This window comes from Podarcis vaucheri (assembly GCF_965113315.1).
Source record: "Podarcis vaucheri genome assembly, chromosome: 12".
In the NCBI taxonomy this organism is placed as follows: Eukaryota; Metazoa; Chordata; class Lepidosauria; order Squamata; family Lacertidae; genus Podarcis; species Podarcis vaucheri.
This window is the reverse complement of record NC_138750.1, coordinates 27,096,001-27,116,620: the sequence shown is the minus strand read 5'-3', so window position 1 is coordinate 27,116,620 and position 20,620 is coordinate 27,096,001. Positions and strand designations below refer to the sequence as shown.

At 41.4% G+C, this 20,620-nt stretch overlaps 1 protein-coding gene across 1 annotated transcript in view; it reads right to left on the bottom strand.

The window, feature by feature from the left end:
- The window catches only part of JAZF1 (JAZF zinc finger 1), a 119,529-nt gene that overhangs the window by 36,423 nt on the left and 62,486 nt on the right, over positions 1 to 20,620 (bottom strand). Inside the window, exon 2 of the mRNA XM_082193555.1 lies at positions 17,488 to 17,560. Coding sequence (XP_082049681.1) covers positions 17,488 to 17,560 — 73 coding nt within the window. The remainder of the gene's footprint in view (positions 1 to 17,487; positions 17,561 to 20,620) is intronic.

Here is a 20,620-nt window from a genome sequence, read left to right as displayed (position 1 = left end):
AACACTGTTTACCTTCCTGCCGGAGCAGTACCTATTTATCTACTTGCACTTTGACGTGCTTTCGAACTGCTAGGTTGGCAGGAGCAGGGACCAAGCAACGGGAGCTCACCCCGTCGCGGGGATTCAAACCGCTGACCTTCTGATCGGCAAGTCCGAGGCTCTGTGGTTTAACCCCCAGCGCCACCCGCATCCCTTTTAACTGCCTTACAACCAGCAAATAAATATGCAGAGAAGCATAGGTGCCGACTGCTAGGGTCCGAGGCAGTCTTGGCACCCTGAACATATTTTTTGAGGAAGCTGGGCCCCCTCAATTTTGAGAGGGCGTTCAGCTCTGCCCCCTGTCTCCTTGCAACGTCAGGACCCCTCATTCCTCCGGAGAAGCTGGCGCTTCTGCAGACAAACTAACTACATCAGGCTCCTCTCGTCCTCAACGTCACCTGGCAGCAGCCATTCCATCTGAGTCGAGCATCAGGGCTACACCAATCCCCAAACATTCTGAATTCCAGCTAGTCATTATAGGAACTACCATGTAACTTTAAGAACTGCACCTCGGTTTTCTTGACTTCTCCCTCCTCCGTCTCCATTTTTGCTTTTATGTTGTGTCTTAAACTGCAAGCCTGCAGGCAGTCTGTCTTGTTTTTGTTGCCTTAGGTAAGCCACTCTGGGAGCCTTTTCGGTTGAGAAGTGAGGTAAAAAAATTCTTCAAATAAACAATCGTAATAAATAAACCTGACTCGAGGGCCTGACGTGCAGGTACTGTCTGAAGGTTTCCAAGCCAATTTTCCACGAGTCAGACTCTGAAGGCTAGAAATTTCCTTTAAAATATAACTGAATCCTCATAATTGTGTGTCACTCAGCAGGTTCAGCATGAAATTCCAACATATGCAGACTTGCAGGAGAAAAACAGTTCTATTCATACTACAGGATTTTTTTTTTTAAAAAAAGTCCACTAAATAGGAATGTGTAATGTAGAAATCAATTTAGGAAACCACATTTCTCTTCTCTGGGCTATATGCATCATTATACTTGATACAATCAGCCTACAAAAATGTTTGATCAGCACCATTCTTTGTATCTGTCCAGATTTTAGAGGATATGTTTTTTTAAAGCACTTTTGGGCAAGTTGCAGGTTTTTTTATTATTTAAAAACACATCTTGTCCACATCAGGACAAGCTTTCTCACACAGAAATGCATACCATGTGGGCTACCTGCTGAGTTTTGGCAAGCTTGGCAGACTTAAGGACATAATGGGCTAGCCAGTTGTAGTGGGGGAAAAACCTCCCTGGGAATATTTAAGTCAGGAAAGAAAAGGAGACTTTCCTCCAATGCTTCTTACTGTGAGCTGGCAAAAAGAAGATAAGGACAGGAAATTAGATGTTAAAACCAGTACATTGGTCCCCCCCCCCCAAAAAAAGGAGACACGTTGCGATTTGCCAGCACAATATTTTTGAAATCCGGTATTTCAAATCACCACACAGAAGCTTAAATATACTTGTTCTTTTAGGTGGTTGATGGTTTAACATCTGATTTACACTTCTGTTTGAGATTAGAAAGCAGACTGCTTGATGCAAATTTATCCCTTTGTATCTGTGTTTGGAACTGGTGCTGAAGGTGCAGAGGGTACTTCCTATTTCTTTCTAACATCCCATTATTCAAATTTCTTAAGAACAGTTTAACCTTTTCTTTACTTTCCAGACCAGAACTTTATTAAAGAACTAAACAACCGTGATAAGAAACTGTGGATGGTCTGTATGTCCCAGTGCAAAGAAATGGATGATATATTATTTTTAATGATAGTTACTAAAACCACTGTATTGCTGGAAGCATTTCAGACAGCTCACTAAAAAAGAAGTAGTTATGTGACAAGGCTTGTTGGGAATGGAAAATAGGCTTTTGCTGCCTGTTGCTGTTTCTCACCCAGCTGGCACAACCAAAGTTTGAGTGTTGTTGCACTCCTTTTTAAAATAAGTATCCTTCCCAGAATTACAGGATAATTCCCAAACACAAGTGTGCCAGCAGTAATTCTGGCATTAGCATGCATCGTGGGAAGGAAATGTAAAAGATCATACAAGGAAAATATTGTCAAAAATTGGTTTAGGGGGGAAATGTGTCACTAGCACTTAATGAGAACTAATACTAGAGATAGACTAAGATTAACTATTTTCCTCTCAGTAGAATGACATTTACAAAACAATACAATAAAGGGTGTATCCAGTTGTGTTCCTTCATCTGATAGAAAGTTATTTGACCCAGAGGATTGAGGGACACACCTGCTCTGCAACAAAGTAAGAGGATTCAGGAGAAAGGGGAGTTTGCAAAAACTACCTCCTCCTCATTTCAATTCACTCTGTATCAAAGATATTTCTGTCAGTGCAGGGAAACAGTTTGATATAGTCCTTGGTGAATGTATGAGTTTTTCTGAGAATAAATAAAGTGAATTCATTCATTATTCCACCCAAAATTTCACAAAACAGAAACTCGTTTTATTATGAATATCCATCTCTCTGGTCATTTTAAACTCATCTTTAGAGATGTAGAAGCACCCGTCAGATAGCTTTTGCTTTACAATTTCATTTTTTTCTAGGGTTGCCATATTTCAAACAGTGAAAATCCGGACAGAAAAATCACTGCGCTTTGTTGGGCTTTTTTAAAAAAAAGTTTGCTCAAAGTTGTTTTTGAGCTATTTTTATGGGAAATCTGTCTCCGGATATTTAGCCAATTTGTGCCTGGACACTGCTGCTGAATGCAGTGTTCTAGACATGTCCACAAAATTCTGGAGGTATGGCAATTCTAATTATTTCAAGATGCACATTAATACAGTTTACCCAGTTTATATCAATGTACAGTGATACCTCGGGTTAAGTACTTAATTTGTTCCGGAGGTGCGTTCTTAACCTGAAACTGTTCTTAACCTGAAGCACCACTTTAGCTAATGGGGCCTCCTGCTGCTGCCATGCCGCCGGAGCACGATTTCTGTTCTCATCCTGAAGCAAAGTTCTTAACCTGAAGCACTATTTCTGGGTTAGCGGAGTCTGTAACCTGAAGCGCCTGTAACCTGAAGAGTATGCAACCCGAGGTACCACTGTAAACTGTTATGACAGCTTAACTATCCATGTTTAAGAAGTAAGCATTAGCGCCTGTAGATAATTTTCAGTGTGATAAAGCCTTCTATCTTACACAACATGTAAACTTGGATGGCCCATTATTTGAATGAAGCAAAAGAAAGGGCACAGAAAGGCAACGATCCTTTCAAATGAGAAGTAAAAAAAAATCTCAGAATCTGACAGATATGCGAACTGCAAAATTAGACATGAACTTCAATCATATGCATGTTGGGTTAATAAGAATGGTGATAAAGATGCTGCTGATGGTGATACTGAACATTTGCATAGTGCAAGCAAGTACTCAAAGTGTGTCACATACTTTTTTTGGTTGTAATCCTTACAACAATCCTATGAAGGAAGCAGCAGTGGAGCAAACTGATCGGGCGCCTGGGGCAAGCCGCGGCAGGACACTCTGCGGTGGCCTCCGAGGAGTCTGCCTGCCTCCTCCCACTCAGCTGCCCTACAGCTGAGGGGGAAGCGGTGGGCGGACCATTTGGGGCAGCGTGGGGCAGGCCCCTCAGTGAGTGTCGCCCGGTATTTTGTCAACCTCCTCAGTGGTGACATCCGGGGCGGACCACCCCCACCACACACCCCTTCCTCTGCCCCTGGAAGGAAGTCAATAGTGTTGTCACCCCTATTGCAAATGGGGAAACAGAAGTTCAGCGGGTTGTTTGCCTAAAGCTAACAGTAAGATCATGGCAGGAGAGAGAACTGGGATCTTCCCGATTCACTATTTAGGCCAGGGGTCAGCAACCTTTTTCAGCCGTGGGCCGGTCCACCGTCCCTCAAACCATGTGGTGGACTGGACTGTATTTTTTTGGGGGGGGGATGAACGAATTCCTATGCCCCACAAATAACCCATAGATGCATTTTAAATAAAAGGACGCATTCTACTCATGTAAAAACACCAGGCAGGACCCACAAATAACCCATAGATGCATTTTAAATAAAAGGACGCATTCTACTCATGTAAAAACATGCTGATTCTCAGACCGTCCACGGGCTGGATTGAGAAGGCGAATGGTTCAGGCTCTACATTACATCAGGTTTGGGGGGGGGGACACACCAAAGTTCAATCAGGCTTATCTCTAAGTAATGAGAACAGGTTTGTACCCTTTTTATTTTACTTTAGTTTGCTATAAAATATCCTCAGCATGTGAATACACTATAGTCTTCTTTGGGTGCTCATACAATTCCCAGTTGCATGAAGATGGACTCTCTGGCCCTGAGCCCATCAACATGGCCCCTGCTGGCTCTGCCATCTACGGATTGGGTGGAAGTACCAAATCAGGGAAGCTGCTCTACAAATAACAAAAGCATTTAGGATCAACCCCCCTAAATAATTATGAGAGTTATTTCAACATTTCATAGAGCAGCTTTTAAATCTTAATTCCCATAATAAGAATACTCTCTTTCTTCATGGAATATTTTAAGGGGCTTTCACGTTATTCCTTTCCATTGGTACGGCTGTGGGCTTAATCCAAATGCAAAGTTTTCTTCACAAGTCCCACTGAAGTAAAGGGGGTTCACACAGGAGACCTTACCAACAGATTACAGCCTATATTTGTATTTGAGGTCATATTACACCTACAATATTCTTAGCCTCTAGATGCCTCTAAAAAAACAAAACCCCTTAGTATTGTGTTATTGTCAGGACCTATTTGAATGCTGTGTCTTTTTAATTAACTGGAAGCCATTTGAAAGTGCCACAAACTGCTCATGTGTGAACCTATTGAAGATAAGAGAGTTGCACTGAATTCAAAGTGCAGAAGCTTGCTAATGCTAACAAATTAGTTCTGCTTTCAAGATGGAACACTTCTCTCTTTAATGTGTCAACTTATTACAGAAGGACTCCAGTTACTGCTGGAGCAGTCATACTAAATCAGCTTTTCAAAATTAATATTCTTTTTTGCAATCAATTATGAATGTTTCAGCCTCAGATAGATGCTGAACAGACACCTCAGCGCAATATTATCACCTCGTCCACAAATGAGCTCAACACAGAGACCTGATCTTTTTGCCAATATCACATCAAATTATTAACAGCAAATATTGAAGTGAAACGATTCCTAAGTACTACTTTGCTTAATTTTGTTTCAGGCTGCACTTAATCTTTATTCATCTTTAATGAGTATTTATTGTATGACCCTGACAGCTTGCTACTTCTGTGATAAATTATCTGACTCAAGTCTGATTAAAAATGCAACCCTGAATGCTAATTATCTGAACAGACCTGCTTAATAATAGCATTTCTTGTCAATTATGGAGCCATAGAATGGGTGCCAGTTGCAACACGCATCAACAGCCTCTTCTTAGAGGCAGATTTCCCATAATGCTTTATCATCTGCCACACATAAATCCAGGATTCTGTACCTGTGGTGACCTCCTTATTAGTGAACTGACAAAATGATGAAGCAAGCCAGCAACAGAACTTCAGCCACAAGACAATAATGGACTGCAATTGCAATCAGTGGGAGCTCAACAACCCAGAGTCAGTGGTAGTTCCTTTAATCTGCTGGACCTCTTGGTTTGAGTAACAAAGTCCATATCCCACCTGTATTTAATAAGCTGAAAAACAACCTCTGAATATAGGACACAGAGATAGAATAGCACTATTTTCTTGGTAGAAATATATATATACATTTACGATTGCAGTGGCAATGTTTACAGGCTTGCTGCAGCTATCTGAATAGAATTTAAGCATAAGTATTACTACCCCTGCCAACGCATCATTCAGCTTAATGATAGTAGTTTTCATGTACATAAAACCAGCAACTATTAAGCTTTGCCCTACCAAACAAAGAGTAGGTAACAATTAAATAGAGATGGGTGTTTGTAGCTGCCATGCTCATGCACGTGAGAGTGTACATCGATGACACTTTTTTGAACCAGCAAGTTGGAAGGAAGCAAAGGCCACATATCACTCTCTATGATAAACACATAAGAACGTCATCACGCAGCCCTCACTGGAGAGCCTTATTACAATCCTGGATTTGAAGCCAGGGGGGAGTAGATCGAGAAGGGGGTGATGTGTTGGCAGTAGCAAAGGAAGGCAGGGATGGGGGGGGCGTGCAGTGCACCAGGCACCACTGCTAGTCAGAAGCCATGACATCAAAAGACACTAAATATACAGTAAAACCACAAGGACAGATAAAATAGAAGGGAGTCACATATGTGTACGTTAGATATCCAAGTCCGCTTTACAATTAACTGCTAATTAATCTGATTTCTTTGCCCTAAACTTCCTAGCTGTCAGAGAAGAGCTCTTACTGAGAACAACTCTATTCAGTTGTAAAATTTTGGGTATCACTCAGCAGCCACTTCACCCTCTCTGGCCTAGTTAGGTTGGTTTCCTGCTCATTCATATAAAGGAGTTAATATGGCTGTTCTCACCTCTGACCTATGGAGTGAAAGCCAAGGGATGGGACTGTGCTCATTGACTAAGATCCTACACCTAGCGATTGAATAAATGGAGGAGAGCAAGAGAAGAGGGATTTATCTCAAGACAATAGAACTGATTTAGAACTGCCGTCTCTCTTTCAGACATATAGCACACTTTTCACCACGAGACTACCAGTAACAGACAGAGATATTTGGCTCAAATACGACAGCTCCATAAAATAAAGGTGAGAAGTGTTTCAATTTCTAGGTAAGTCTGGAAAGCTGACATTTCAGGATGGCGTTGTTTCTTCTTTTAAAATAAACGAGCCTAATGTAATGGCCTGATCTTTGTGCCAGTAGTATGTCACATTAGTGTGGCAAATACTGAATTCAAATGTTTCACAAGTTTAACATGGCCTAATTTTGCATTCAGGTTGCACTTAAACCTTATCATTTCCCCTTGAACACCCATTCTCTCTCTTTCAAGTAAATTATTTGCCTGTTCCACAGACTTGAAGCGGTCAAGTGGGCATATATGAGGTGAGACAACCTGGCAGGTAACCTGGACCTAAGTTGTTAAGGGCTTTGTATCATGTATTTGGAGCCGGTTGACTGACCAAACCCAAAAAGTGGTGTGTGTGTGTGTGCGCCCCCACCCAGATTTGGGTGAGAAAATGTTGGACAGTATGCAGTCCCATCCAGGGTAGGTAATTGACCAAGTTCTCATCCATGTGAATTACTCCATCTTGCCATGATTCAAGCTCAACTTATTTTTCGTCATCCATCTTTCCACTGCATAGTTTACCTTCTAGCTAGCCTGCATTCCTAATTGGCACAAGCTCTACACACATCTCAAAGTGATGTAATGACCAGTGTAGATACCAGGAGGTATGGGAGACTATTGGAGATAAGAAAAGTACAAGCCACTTTTGTGGGTAAGCACCAGGCACTCTACTCCAGTTATTGTTACTGCTGGTCAGACATTCATGACCCACCCCTGGGCCCTGGCTTTGCACGATCAAAGTCAGGGTACAGTGTTATGAGACAGAGATTCATTCATTCAGTGTCAGAATTCAAGGAATCCGATCCCTCTCCCTCACGGCTGGATGCCAGAAATGGGAGAAACAAGATGTTCTTACCGATGTATTTATTCAAGATTCACAGACAGAGTCGTAGGGGCAGCCGATCGAATAATGGCGTTGTTCCAACTGAACTCCCCCCCCCTCGCTTCCTAGCAACAACACTTCCCCTTACGGTGGCTGCCAGGAGCTAATTGTCTCTAACTCCTTTGCTCTTCCACTTTCAAAGCACGCCAGGTTCTGTGAGAAGGGGGGTCGGGAATGCTTTCCAGTGACAACGTGTCAGCTGGCTGCTCTGTCTCTGTCTCCCCGCTCTATTCTCCCAACACCTCCCAACTCTTCTGCTCACCTGTCTCTGAGCTGTGACCCTCAAACCACTGCTGTAAATCAATACTGCCTTCCTGTTCTCTTGAAGGTTCAGGGGGAGGGGGGGCGGTCTCCACCATTCCTCCTCAGTCCAGCTTTTAAACCATCCTTCATCCAACCAACCAGGGTCCTAGAGCACTTTACAAAATACAGTTTATAAGATATCACCTAAAACCACAATGTAAACAAAGTAAAAAACAGCAAAACAACCCTCAATATTGAAGGTAAAAATAACCACACACTATACATTCAACTCCTTATATGGGAAATCTGAATATTGTCTTATTAACCTTACACTAAATGCGGACAACAGGGACATCACCACAGAGGAACTAGGAGAAAGAGGGAGAAGATGGGAAGAGCATCTGACTAGTAGCAGTTTCACCAACCTCTAATGGGTGTCTGTGAAGTAACTGTAACATTACGAGAGAAGTTTAAATGTAAAGATGCTGTTCAAGTATGAAATATGTCTTGGTTTGTAAATGGTTAAACGAATAAGAAGAAAAAGATTGGCAGTTTACCCCCTGCTGAATCCAGGAAGGTACAGGGCAGAGGGATTATTTTAGTTGGCAGTTTTCCAAGAAATAACTGCACTGGTACAGTTACTAAAGAGAGGGCTATTATCTTGTCAGGTTTCCCATTACAACAGTTGGCTGTAGATCTCAGCTTTTATATGAATCAGTAGAATCCCAAAGGTCAAGCAGTGATAGGTCCTTTAGCGGACATTCCTTTTTAAGCTCATTGGTCCTTAGTTAGGGTCCAATGGGATGTCTAATGTTCAGGGGAGGGAAACACCTTGTGATTGGTTAGAGAGTTCTGGCTGAAGAGAATAAAAGGGCAGGGACAGCATTTGGGGGGGAGATGGTCGTAGAGGGACTGAGAACAAGATGCAGAAAAGGGTGTAGGTAAGAGCTGAAGAAGCAGTCACAAGCCAGAGAAGGGCTGAGCGATCCTTATGACAGCAGGCAGCTGTTCAAGAAGAAGCCAGGACATTAAGAGCTGAAATGACCAGAAGGTAAAGCTGAGAAGGTTTGCAGGGAGAAAAAAAGACTCCAGAAGCAGTCCTCAAGGGGAGCCGATATCAGATTGTCAGTTCATGATTATTTTCTTAGAAAAACAACAATGTTTTGGGTAGAGACCTCAATGAAGCCTGTAAATTAACTGGGGTGAACACTTCAGGATTCTTCAAGTTCTGCATACAGTGAGTTAACTGTGGGAGGAGAGCTTAAGAACAACTGGCTATTGGTTTAGATAAGGCAAGTGTATTACTTTATTGTAAAGTAACAGTATCATCTTAAAACAAATATCACACATGGCGTTATTTTGCATTTTACCACAAATTATATTATATTATTAAGCTTTAATAAATCATCATGCATTCCTTCTACTTTTAAATATAAGTCTCCTGATCTGTTTGTTCCATGACTAAAGCCAGTCACTGTATGTATTGGTAAAAGTGGAATGGGGAGAAAATTATTTGTAACTAAATGCCAGCACTGCAGCAGTGATATATAAAAGGGATAAGAAAAGGAGGAATTCCAAAATAACAAAGATGCATGTGGCATATACATATAATTTTTAAAAGGTGGGGTTGTGCATCTAGAGATAATATAAAAAAGAAAAAGCAAGAGCCACCACAATATGGGGCAGAGCAGTGGAATGGTAAAATCTAGAGTCTCCATGAAGTGGTGGAGCTAGTGATGTGGACTCACAGCACCCAAGACATGTTGACCATGGTTCATGTTTATTTCCATGTTTTTCTGGGCTCTCCACAATCAACCAAGCAGACCTTCACAAGTGGGGAGAGTACTGTCGCACTTAGAAGCTTGCAAGCTGCTCATAGGCATCTGGTTGATCACTGAGATCAGGCCTTTGGCGTGATCCAGTTGGACTCTTCTTATGTTCCCTCAGGGGAATAAAAACAGCAATGAAACCGGCAAAGACAAACCCAAAATGAAGCTATTGGAAAAGCTGCTTGCTTTCCTGTCTGTTTATGCACAGGGGTTCTGCATGGGCGGAAGAGTTGGCAGCTCCATATATTCATTACGGATGCCAGCAAACTTCTCCCAAACTGGGCTTGGAAAAACCCCTCAAAAGAGAGACAAGCTTTACAAATTCTCAGATTCTTCTCTCTCAGAGAAGAACTCCTTCACATACATACACCTGTTGTTCCCTCCCAACAAACCCTCTTCAATGGTCCCCAGTGCTAAAATAGCATTCATTTACTGGCTAGCAGGGGTGGGAACACAAAGGAAGAAGGCTGCCCCAGTGTGGTGGATGTGTAATCTCCCCAGGGGTTATTCTGCCACTATAGTAGTACTTCAGAAAACCACATCAAACCTTTCCTCCTGGCATGCTACATAATAGCACACCAGGGCAGTGGAAATAAGAGGGAGGGGGACACAACCTCATCATCATCATCATCATCTATTATTTTTACCCCACCCATCTGGCTGAATTTCAGGCTTCCTCAACCTCGGCCCTCCAGATGTTTTGAGACTACAATTCCCATCATCCCTGACCACTGGTCCTGCTAGCTAGGGATCATGGGAGTTGTAGGGCAAAAATATTTTTGCTGTGACTTGCATCTCCACTGCTAGCCAGCTAAGCAAAAGAATAGCGACAGTGTTTTAGGGAATTTGGGGTTATTTGCTGACCCTCAGATTTGTTGGGAACAGATCTAAGATTTTTTAAAAAACAGAAACAAGCACATATAGCCATTCTTCCATTTAAGCTCAACTGAAACCGATTTTCATGTCCTCCTGCATACCAACCTGATGATTTTGGGTGGTATTCAATCAAGTTTTACTTAAAGTAGACACACTGAAATTAATGCACCTAACTCAGACATCTCCAATCATTTAAATGGGTCTTCTCTGATTAAAACTTAGCTGGATGCCACCCTTTGCTTTGAAAAAGATGATACTGAGAAAATTTGATCTTTTATTGCAATAATTTACTAGGCAGTTATTTTAAAAATACTGTAAAATTCTTTCATTTCTTTCCAAGCTACAAGTTAATGCAACAAGCTCTTGTAGGTCCAAAACAGTAAAATCTGAATAAGCAGTTTTAAAAGTCCCAACAGACTTGTAACACAGTAAGAGTGATGAATTCCAACCGCTTGAGACACAAACGGAAAAGATTTTGGAACTGAGAATTACATAGCATGGCTCTTCTTTAGTCATGGTGTGCAAAGTTGCCTTTATCCTAAGCAAGTATCCTTAATTGCAAGTAATACCCACAGTCATATATTCAAAGTCAAATAGATTTTGAGAGTAATTGCCCAATACTGTCAATGCTTATGCAACTCTGTCCAAATTGTCATTAATGAGACTTTCAGGAACATTGAGAGCCAGTGTGGTGTAGTGGTTAAGAGTGGTAGATTTGTAATCTGGGGAACCGGGTTCACTTCCCCGCTCCTCCACATGCAGCTGCTGGGTGACCTTGGGCCAGTCACACTTCTCTGAAGTCTCTCAGCCCCACTCACCTCACAGAGTGTTTGTCGTGGGGGAGGAAGGGAAAGGAGAATGTTAGCCGCTTTGAGACTCCTTCGGATAGTGTTAAAGCGGGATATCAAATCCAAACTCTTCTTCTTCTCTTCTTCATTGTGACACTAATAATTTCTGACTGTATTGTTCAAACAAACAATCGGATTTCCCCTCATATAGACTAATTGCAAATACAGCACACAGTTGTTGTCACAAGCCCCACTGAGGGTTAAGCATGGGCAAATGTGCAACAGACTGCAGCCATTGTACAGTGACCCCAGTCTAGAGGTCTGTATTGTCTCCACTACAAGCATAAAGCTTGCTTGACAATTTATGGGAGACTGTTGTTAGATAATAATACCTTTATTGTCAATGTACAACCTGTGTACAATGAAATTAACCGAGCCTCCCCCCCCCACACTCAATCTCATTGCACTCTGTGTGCTTGTCGCACAACACACCAACCCCGAAAGTCAGTTGCACTATATTATTTTCCGTTCAGCAGCCTAACAGCTGTGGGCCTCAACTGTAGTTTAAAAAAACACACCTAAAAAAAAAAAGTAATTTTCTTTATTAAAAAAAGCTGTGTCTATTCTTATGGGAAGCCAGAGAACATCTCTGAATTTCTATCACAATACAGTGGTACCTCTGGTTAAGAACTTAATTCATTCCGGAGGTCCGTTCTTAACCTGAAACTGTTCTTAACCTGAGGTACCACTTTAGCTAATGGGGCCTCCCGCTGCTGTGCCGCCACCACACGATTTCTGTTCTCATCCTGAAGCAAAGTTCTTAACCCAAGGTACTATTTCTGGGTTAGCGGAGTCTGTAACCTGAAGCGTCTGTAACCCGAGGTACCACTGTACTGAGTCAGACCCAAAGACTACCTAAGCTGTCCAGAGTTTCAGACAGGGGTCTTTCCCAGCTATACCTTGAGATAGGGAGGCTGAACAATAAATCTTTTGCATGTAAAGCCTTTGTTCTACCATTAAGCTGCTGTTTTTCTCCCTGAATTCATTTGCAAGGAGCCCAAAAGTGAACACATGTACACGTATAGGGTCAAGGGTATCAGAACACACATCTGTGCGTGCATAGGGTCTTTTCAAATGGAACCTTTGAATGTGCGAAGAGTGGGAGTCAGCAGGAGCAACCCAAATGAGTTTTACATTTCCATTAGTATCCAAACATTGGGGGGCGGGGGGAGAGAGACCACCGTAACCCTTCCTGCAAACCCATGTTGTGCTTTAAACCTGTTTGATAGAAACTGAGCATCAACCCATCAGTTTGGTGAATAATATTCTGAGACTGTGCAGCTTGTACTGGTAGCATAACCTATAAGTATGAGCAACCATGATCTCTTCTTATCTCTTCCAAACTATGTCAGATGTCACCACAAGATGGCCTTTCATCTCCTGTCATAACTTTAATCTTCCAGAAGCCTGCTGTCCATTTGCCACTAACACAAACAGCGGATGGGTCTACAATACCTTCCAAGACAGAATGAACTACCAGTAACTGAGGATTTCCTTCGTTTTGGCTGGAGCTATTGGTATCAAGTATGAATATGCATTATGTTTCTGGAGTGATGGGTTTTGCAATATGGAGACTTGACTTTTTAAAGGAAGAGTAAATATCACATTTCCTTAACATTTAACATCATTTGGTAATCATTATTGCTGCTCAGGACCTACACCAAGCGTGTAGATCCTCTCTGCTTTGCCAGTAATGTGAAACATTAGCAAAGCATCATGAATACTCACATTTGCCACCCAAAGTGTAACAAAGATTTGTTGGCAACGCAACTTTCACCCCACGTACCACACCAGGGCTTTCCCAACTAGAAGACCACACATTCAAGAAGTAAATTATATAAAGCCAAAACCATCTGGACTAAAGTATCACAGTCAATGAGACTTTAAACCCACAAATCCCACAAAAATTGTAAACACACACACGGAGAATGGATAACAATTTAAGGGGTCCACTAACACCCCTTCCATACTGGTAAAAATGAAGGAGTGCAATACATGAAAAATGGAGAAAGGCCACAAATGCACTCTGATATTTACTCAGATTATTATTTTTGAAGTTTATACGGCCTAATTTTAGTCCCATTTATATGTACCATATGCTCAGGACTATAAATACCCTTTCCCCTGATACACAGCAAGTTCATGGAACCAACAAATCCAAACATTTTATTACTTGTGTGCCAAAGACAATCAGTTCCATTCATACTGCAGAGCTTTTAATCATAAGTTTACATTTTAAACAGAATTGGGCGGACGTCTAACAATGTACATGTTCGGTATAGGCAACAGGCCTTTGGTTATTTAAACCTTACCCTGGTTATCTAAAACAGCTGAGTTTGCAAAAGGCCAGACATGAAACTGGAAATCATTTCCACTGCAAAGTTTTCTGTTATTGATGGGGAAATCAAAAAAGCAGCATTTGAAAAGGCATTTTGCACTTTTGTATCTACTGAAATCCAGGGCTATGTGTATATACAGATGTTAGTTAAAGCGAGCATGCCTTAATGTCATTTACTCATGTAAGAGTGCAATCCTATGGCCACTAGGAGGGCAGCCCCAGGGGACAAGGGATAGATGGGGTATCTCTTTCCGATATCCAGTCTCTGAGAGGGAGGCCCTATATTGTACCCCCATTTTCTGCTGCTGCTAAAGCCACTGATGGGCTGGATCAGCCAATGTTAGATATCAATGTTAGCGTCAATATTGGTGGGCCAAAAAGAAAGATTTAGGGGAGGGGACAGAATGGGGAAAGTCCAGGGAGCAGTTTGCTTCCAAGAATTAAACACCGTTCCAATGCTTCAAAGTGCCCCTAAAGCAGGGAGAAGTTTAATCACTCTCAGGAGTGTGTCTAAATCTCTCCCATTATATCACATTGCATGGGAAAACATGCAAAAATGGGGGGGGGGAGGTAGGAAATGGGTGCAGGAATGCAAAAGTGTTCGTCTGCCCTCCTTTCCACCTTGCTGGCTCAAGCCTGTGAGGGTGCTGGGTATGGGAGCGGAACTGCCTTCAATCTCTCCGTCTATTTAGGACTGCAGTCCAAATAAGGCTTCAGTAGGCTTATAATGTGAAAATACAATGCAGATGGCTTGGAATCATTACAGTCAGGCAATTACATGTGTTTCTCACCTTTCTTCCATCATGGAACTCAAGGCTGTGTACAGAAGACTCCCAGACTGTCTCCCTTCAAGATACTGACTAGATCCAGACCTCCTTAGTTTTAAGCAAGGTTGCTGCATTATGTGGCTTTATACCTCAGGACCACATATTAAACACATGTTTACACATTAGACAACATTTACGTATTGAATGAGTATCACACAAAAGACTAAAAAGTGTGTGTGTTTTTAATGTCATATGCAAAATGATCAGTCCTCAGAATGACACTGTACTTTCTCAAGGAGAAATTATGGATCAATCCCATACAGGCGTAAAGGTAAAGGGACATGGACAACTCTGGGGTTGCCACGCTCATCTCACTTTATTGGCTGAGGGAGCTGGCGTACAGCTTTCGGGTCATGTGGCCGGCATGACTAAACCGCTTCTGGTGAACCAGAGCAGCACACAGAAACGCCGTTTACCTTCCCGCCGGAGCGGTACCTATTTATCTACTTGCACTTTGACTTGCTTTCGAACTGCTAGGACAAACTCATTTCTCAAGTATGGATCCTTATGCAGCCAAAACAGCACTATAACTGCACAAAAAGGAGGTATCAGTAGGCTTAGGGAACCCTGAAGTTTGCAAGAAGTACCAAAGAAAAGAAACACCACCATTTGGGCAGGAACTAAGAGGACAAACCCCCCAAAATAGACCTATGAGGACTGAGCATGTTCAGTTGCCACACAATGCTGACTGACTGTTGTGGGTGGAGCTAAAAAGGGGCATGGCTGGGTGGCTCCATGAACAGGAGAACCCCACGCTACGTTTTGTTGTAGGTCACACTTGTTAAGACTAGTTCTCACTGAGATGGTAAGCCTGTGTTTTGACTCTCCCACTTCTGAGTTCATGCAGGGACTCCCTACCACCACCACCAAAAAATCCCCATAGAAACTTAGTTGTCAGTTCTAGCCTAGACTTCTCCTTGACATGCTAGCTTTCTATGTTCATGGATTTTTAAATATTTTCAAATGGATGAGTATGCTATAATGCAAACCATCACCTGCAATCTCAGGTCATAATGCTCAGACGCAGTTGGCCATCTCAGAAAAAGAACTAAATCTTAGGTTTAGAACACATTTGGTATGCTTTCCATCTTAAAAGTATATTCACAGCTTTTCATTTTATAGAGATAAAAATTAATCTTTGCATCTTATCAAGTCGAACGTATTAACATTTTGAATGAATTATCTGGTTCTTGCAACTTGCCTCCCCTTCAAAAAAATATCCCAACAGTATTATTCCTTTTACAAAAACAACCACAAGCCATGCATTCCCTTGTTCATAAATAAATTCATTTCTGTGCACATTGTTTGAATTACCATCTGAAGTTTGTCTTGTTCTTTCTCTAAACCAAGTCTGAGGGAAGGGTGTAAATATATGACTACAAGAATAAAAACACATGATTCCAGTTGGTCACTGCCAACATATAAAAAAATAAGATCAGACAAAAAAAATAATATTATCTGCCAAGTGACGTGTTACTTTGAACCAGCTGTTTCTGTGCTTTGTCACAAATATTCAATCCAGCAGCTACTGGAAGCCCTTCCCTGAACTGTAAGCAATAACAGTGCATTAAGTAAAGAGAACACAAGATACCATTCTTTCTCTGAAAAAAGTGGGAACATATTGGATTTTATAGCAGGAAAGATGGCAAGATGAAAACTACTAACAATATGCAATGAACCAAACATTTAAAAACTGGAATTCCCAATTACAAAGTACTCTTGTCAATATAGACATATGACAGGAAACCTAATTTAGAATGCAATTGTATGCATGTTTAGCCAGAAGGAAGTCTCACTGAAGCTGAATGTGACTTGCTCCAAGATAAAGTGTATATATGATTGCATCCTTAGGGTCCTTCAAAAGAAATCAAGTAGCAATGCATGTTCATGGAAATCAAGTAGCAATGCATGTTCATGGAAATCAAGTAGCAATGCATGTTCATGGAATTGCATGCAGTGGGCAATAATGTATAGAACAGGCAACATTTCTTGCAAGCATAGTCACTGGAAGAGTGACATCGCAGCAGAAGAAACTGTTGCCAAGTCTGTGATTGCCGGAATCTATACACTACATTTTCCCAAAGATGGTTGGCACTGCTCAGAAAGCGTCTTGTGCTGGGCAGGAATTAGTCACTGGACACAAACTATACTGGCTGGTGCTGATGGGAGCTGAAATTCAGCAACATCAGCAGAGCCATGGCTTAACCACTCCTGCTTCCTGCTTTGTTTGTAGGTTTGCTGGTGTCATCTGACTATCCACAGTTGCAAAGCAAGATTCTCGACTACATTGACGCTCGGTCTGATTCAGCGGGACTCTTTGTTCCTACGATGCAACTGTTTCGGGAATCTCTTGAATGGTGGTGGTTGGGAACATATTGGTTCTTTTAATGTATCTTTTGCTTAAAAACGATATAAAAACAAACACCACCACCCTATTTAGTTCAAAGCTTGGATGGGCTTCAAGTATAACACTTTGAGAAGTTGAGCAGCCGTAAAACCATTAGTAGTATTTTTACAGTTCATCTCAAGCTCACCAAAATTTCTGAAATGGGTACAAATGCTTCTGAAAATATTTCTAAACTGCGCTTATTTAAGTAGAAGTAATATCAACAGTTCTCTAAGTGGGAACTACGTCCATCAAATAGCCATTCCAGAAATGAGCAGGGAATGCCTAAAGATCACTGTTAATATCTACTAGTTTAACTCTATAATAGTGAATGTTTCCAGAAGTGTGCAATATTGTCCGCATTCCCTTGTGATTGCATTAGAAATTCACTGCAACAGATCCATAGCCTTTAATTGATTAGATGCTGTAGAAAACCACTCTTTATTCAAAGCCACATAGGCTCATATTTATATATAAAAGCAGCTTACCTATTAATGTAACTGAGAGCAACATAAGTTGGCTGTTGTAGTTCTTGCTTCTCCAATACACGCGGGTCTGTATCTGTAACAAAATATATATGATTAAGAGGGTTTGATTGAATTAGGATTCTAATCATATGAATAAAAAAGGCATCTGACGCCCAGTTCTTCAAATCATATACAGGACAGATTGTTTTTTCATACTGAAATAACAGACATACTGGAATACCATTTTTTAAAAAAAGATTGATTTTTTATTAGTTCACATCATAATTGGATTAAATCGCAAAAATGGAAAACAAATAGGACATGATATAGAAACAGAGAAAATAGCCATCTGATAATGTACACATACCCAAGTAAATAAACTTAAAACAAGAGTTAAGGAAACAAACTGGTTCTTTATTGAGGTGCAATCGCATCTGTTGAGAATTGCCTTCCATGGATGACATGAAAGAATGCCCTTTAGGATATAATGTTTTTTTGGCCAGCTAAATGTTGTGCAAGATTATGGGCACCATAAAGTGTTGTGAATTAATTGTGTAAGGCATGTGAAGCAAATGGATAGGCCACCAATGGTGGAATTGCTCCTGAAATACTCTTTATTGTAACCTAGTGTACAGCTGGCTCTTAAAACACGTTATAATAAAATTCTGTTCTAAGAATGCAGAATCCCCCTGGTGTGTCATAAATTCGTACCCAACATTTTTAACTAGGCAGAATCTTTTACCTAAATTTTAAAAGTGGGGGAAATTGTTTAACAATATTATGAACAACTGTTACACTTTAACCACATATTTATTTTTTTAAAAAAAAGGTTTGTGGGGATACAAGCAGAATAACCATTTTGTCCTAGTTCTCCAATCTGTTAAAGTCATCTTGAAACCTGATTTTATCTTCTGAAGTATTAGGTACCCCTCCCAGTTTATATCTGCAAATTTGATGAAAACCCCTTCTATTATTTAATACAAGCCAAAAGATGCTGAATAATACCAGGCCCAGGACAGACCACTGTCACACCCCACTTGCCCAGGATTATTGTTGTTATTATTGTTATTAATTAAATTTGTATACTGCCCTTCATCTGAAGTAGGGTTGCCATATTTCAAAAAGTAAATCCAGACACAAAAGGTTTTTTGGCAAATTTGTTGAGCTAGGTTGCCATACATCCGGATTTTCCCAGACATTGCAGCGATTTGTGTCCAGACACTGTTTCCGACTGTCATATTCCGGCTGTGTCCGGAAAATTCCGGACATATGGCAACCCTATCTGAAGATCACAGGGAGGTTTACAACATACAAATACAGAACGAGTATAGTAAATGCATAACACCCGCCCCCAAAACCAATAACTCCCTTTCTACAAACACATTAATAAGGCAATCAATTGTTTAATCAGCCAAAAGCCTGGCTAAAGAGAGTTTTTGCCAGGCAACTAAATGATATCTAATGAAGGCAGCAAGAGAGCCTCCCTGAGGAGAGCATTCAACAAATGGGGATCCACTGCAGAAAAGGCCAATTTTCTAGTTGCCACCCTCTGAACCTTTTATAAAGGGAAGCACATGAAGTAGGACCTCAGATGATAATTGCAGGGTCTGGGTCTGTTTGTATGGGGAGAAGCGTTCCTTGAGGTACTGCGATCTTAAGCTGTTTAAGGCTTTATAGGTCAAAACCCGAACTGAGCCTGGAAACTAATTGGCAGCCAGTGCAGTTGGGCCAGGATTGACATTACATGCTCAGATAACCTTGCCCCAGTGAGCAACCTTGCCACCGAATTCTGCACCACCTGAAGTTTCTGAACCTTCCAGTCTAGGGAACCACTCACTAACAGCGCCTCCTTCTTATCTAGATTGAGCTTCAGTTTGTTGGCTCTCATCCAGTCCATTGTAGAGGCAAGACAACAATTCAGCACATCCACTGCCTCACTAAGATGTAGATGAAGAAGAGAAGTAGAGCTGCGTGTCATCTACCGGTACCTATTGCTGACAACATACTCCAGCATACTCCAGGGTGACAAGGGGGAGTACTCTTTGGCTTTGGTCAGTGAACCAGCTACAAATTCGCCAAATACAGTGGTACCTCGGGTTACAGACGATTCAGGTTACAGACGCTTCAGGTTACAGACTCCGCTAACTCGGAAGTAGTACCTCAGGTTAAGAACTTTACCTCAGGATGAGAACAGAAATCGCACGGCGGCGGCAGGAGGCCCCATTAGCTAAAGTGGTACCTCAGGTTAAGAACAGTTTCAGGTTAAGAGCGGACCTCCAGAACGAATTAAGTTCTTAACCCGAGGTACCACTGTAAGTAACGTTGTCTAGCCAGGATTTGCCAGGATTACTTTTCTTATGGCCCACTTCTACAAATCACTGCACAAGTAGCACATCTTCTTGAACTGTACAGAAGCATCCTAGTAGTAGATTTCTCCAATCACACTATCACTTCTGCTACCTTGCTTGAAATCATGTAAGGGAAATGTATGTGGAATGTTGTGAACATACGTTAAAGGTGGAGGATGACAAAGTCCTGAAGAATAGTGAAAAACACAAATAAAAGCTTGTGTAATCTAACCGCAGTTAAGGAGTCTTCAGGGTTTTCACTGACCAAAGGGGCAGGGCTACACATCTGCCTCGCTAGCAAAGAGTCGCATTCTGCTTTAGCTGCAGGAGCACATTCTGTTTCAAATACAACAGCTAGGTTGCTGCAAAGATAATTCTGGCCTAGCTGAAAACATTAGGAGGGGAAGCCCCTTTAATTAGCAATGCTTTTTCAGTTTGTTGAGGCATTTTATATGTCCATTTTAAAACAAAACCAAACCAAAGCACACACCCCAAGCACCAATTTAGACTGCTCTATTGAGATCAATTACCTATTTCCCGCCAATGCTCCAGTCCTGATTTTTCTCAAGCTCCGTCCTGTCTGTACAGATTATTTTCTGAAGCTATCATTCAGAAATTCAAAGCAAAAATTGTGTGTGCGTGCACAGACACTAAAATACATGCCACTGGCATATTTCTATTTGAAAAGGAGAAACAAAGAGGAAAATTTATTCCCTCCAAAATTGTTTTTCCAGTCTGAACAGGGAAATATTGCAATAAAAACCAAACCAGTGTGCTAATCTCCTCCTTTTGCTACATTAAGGCAA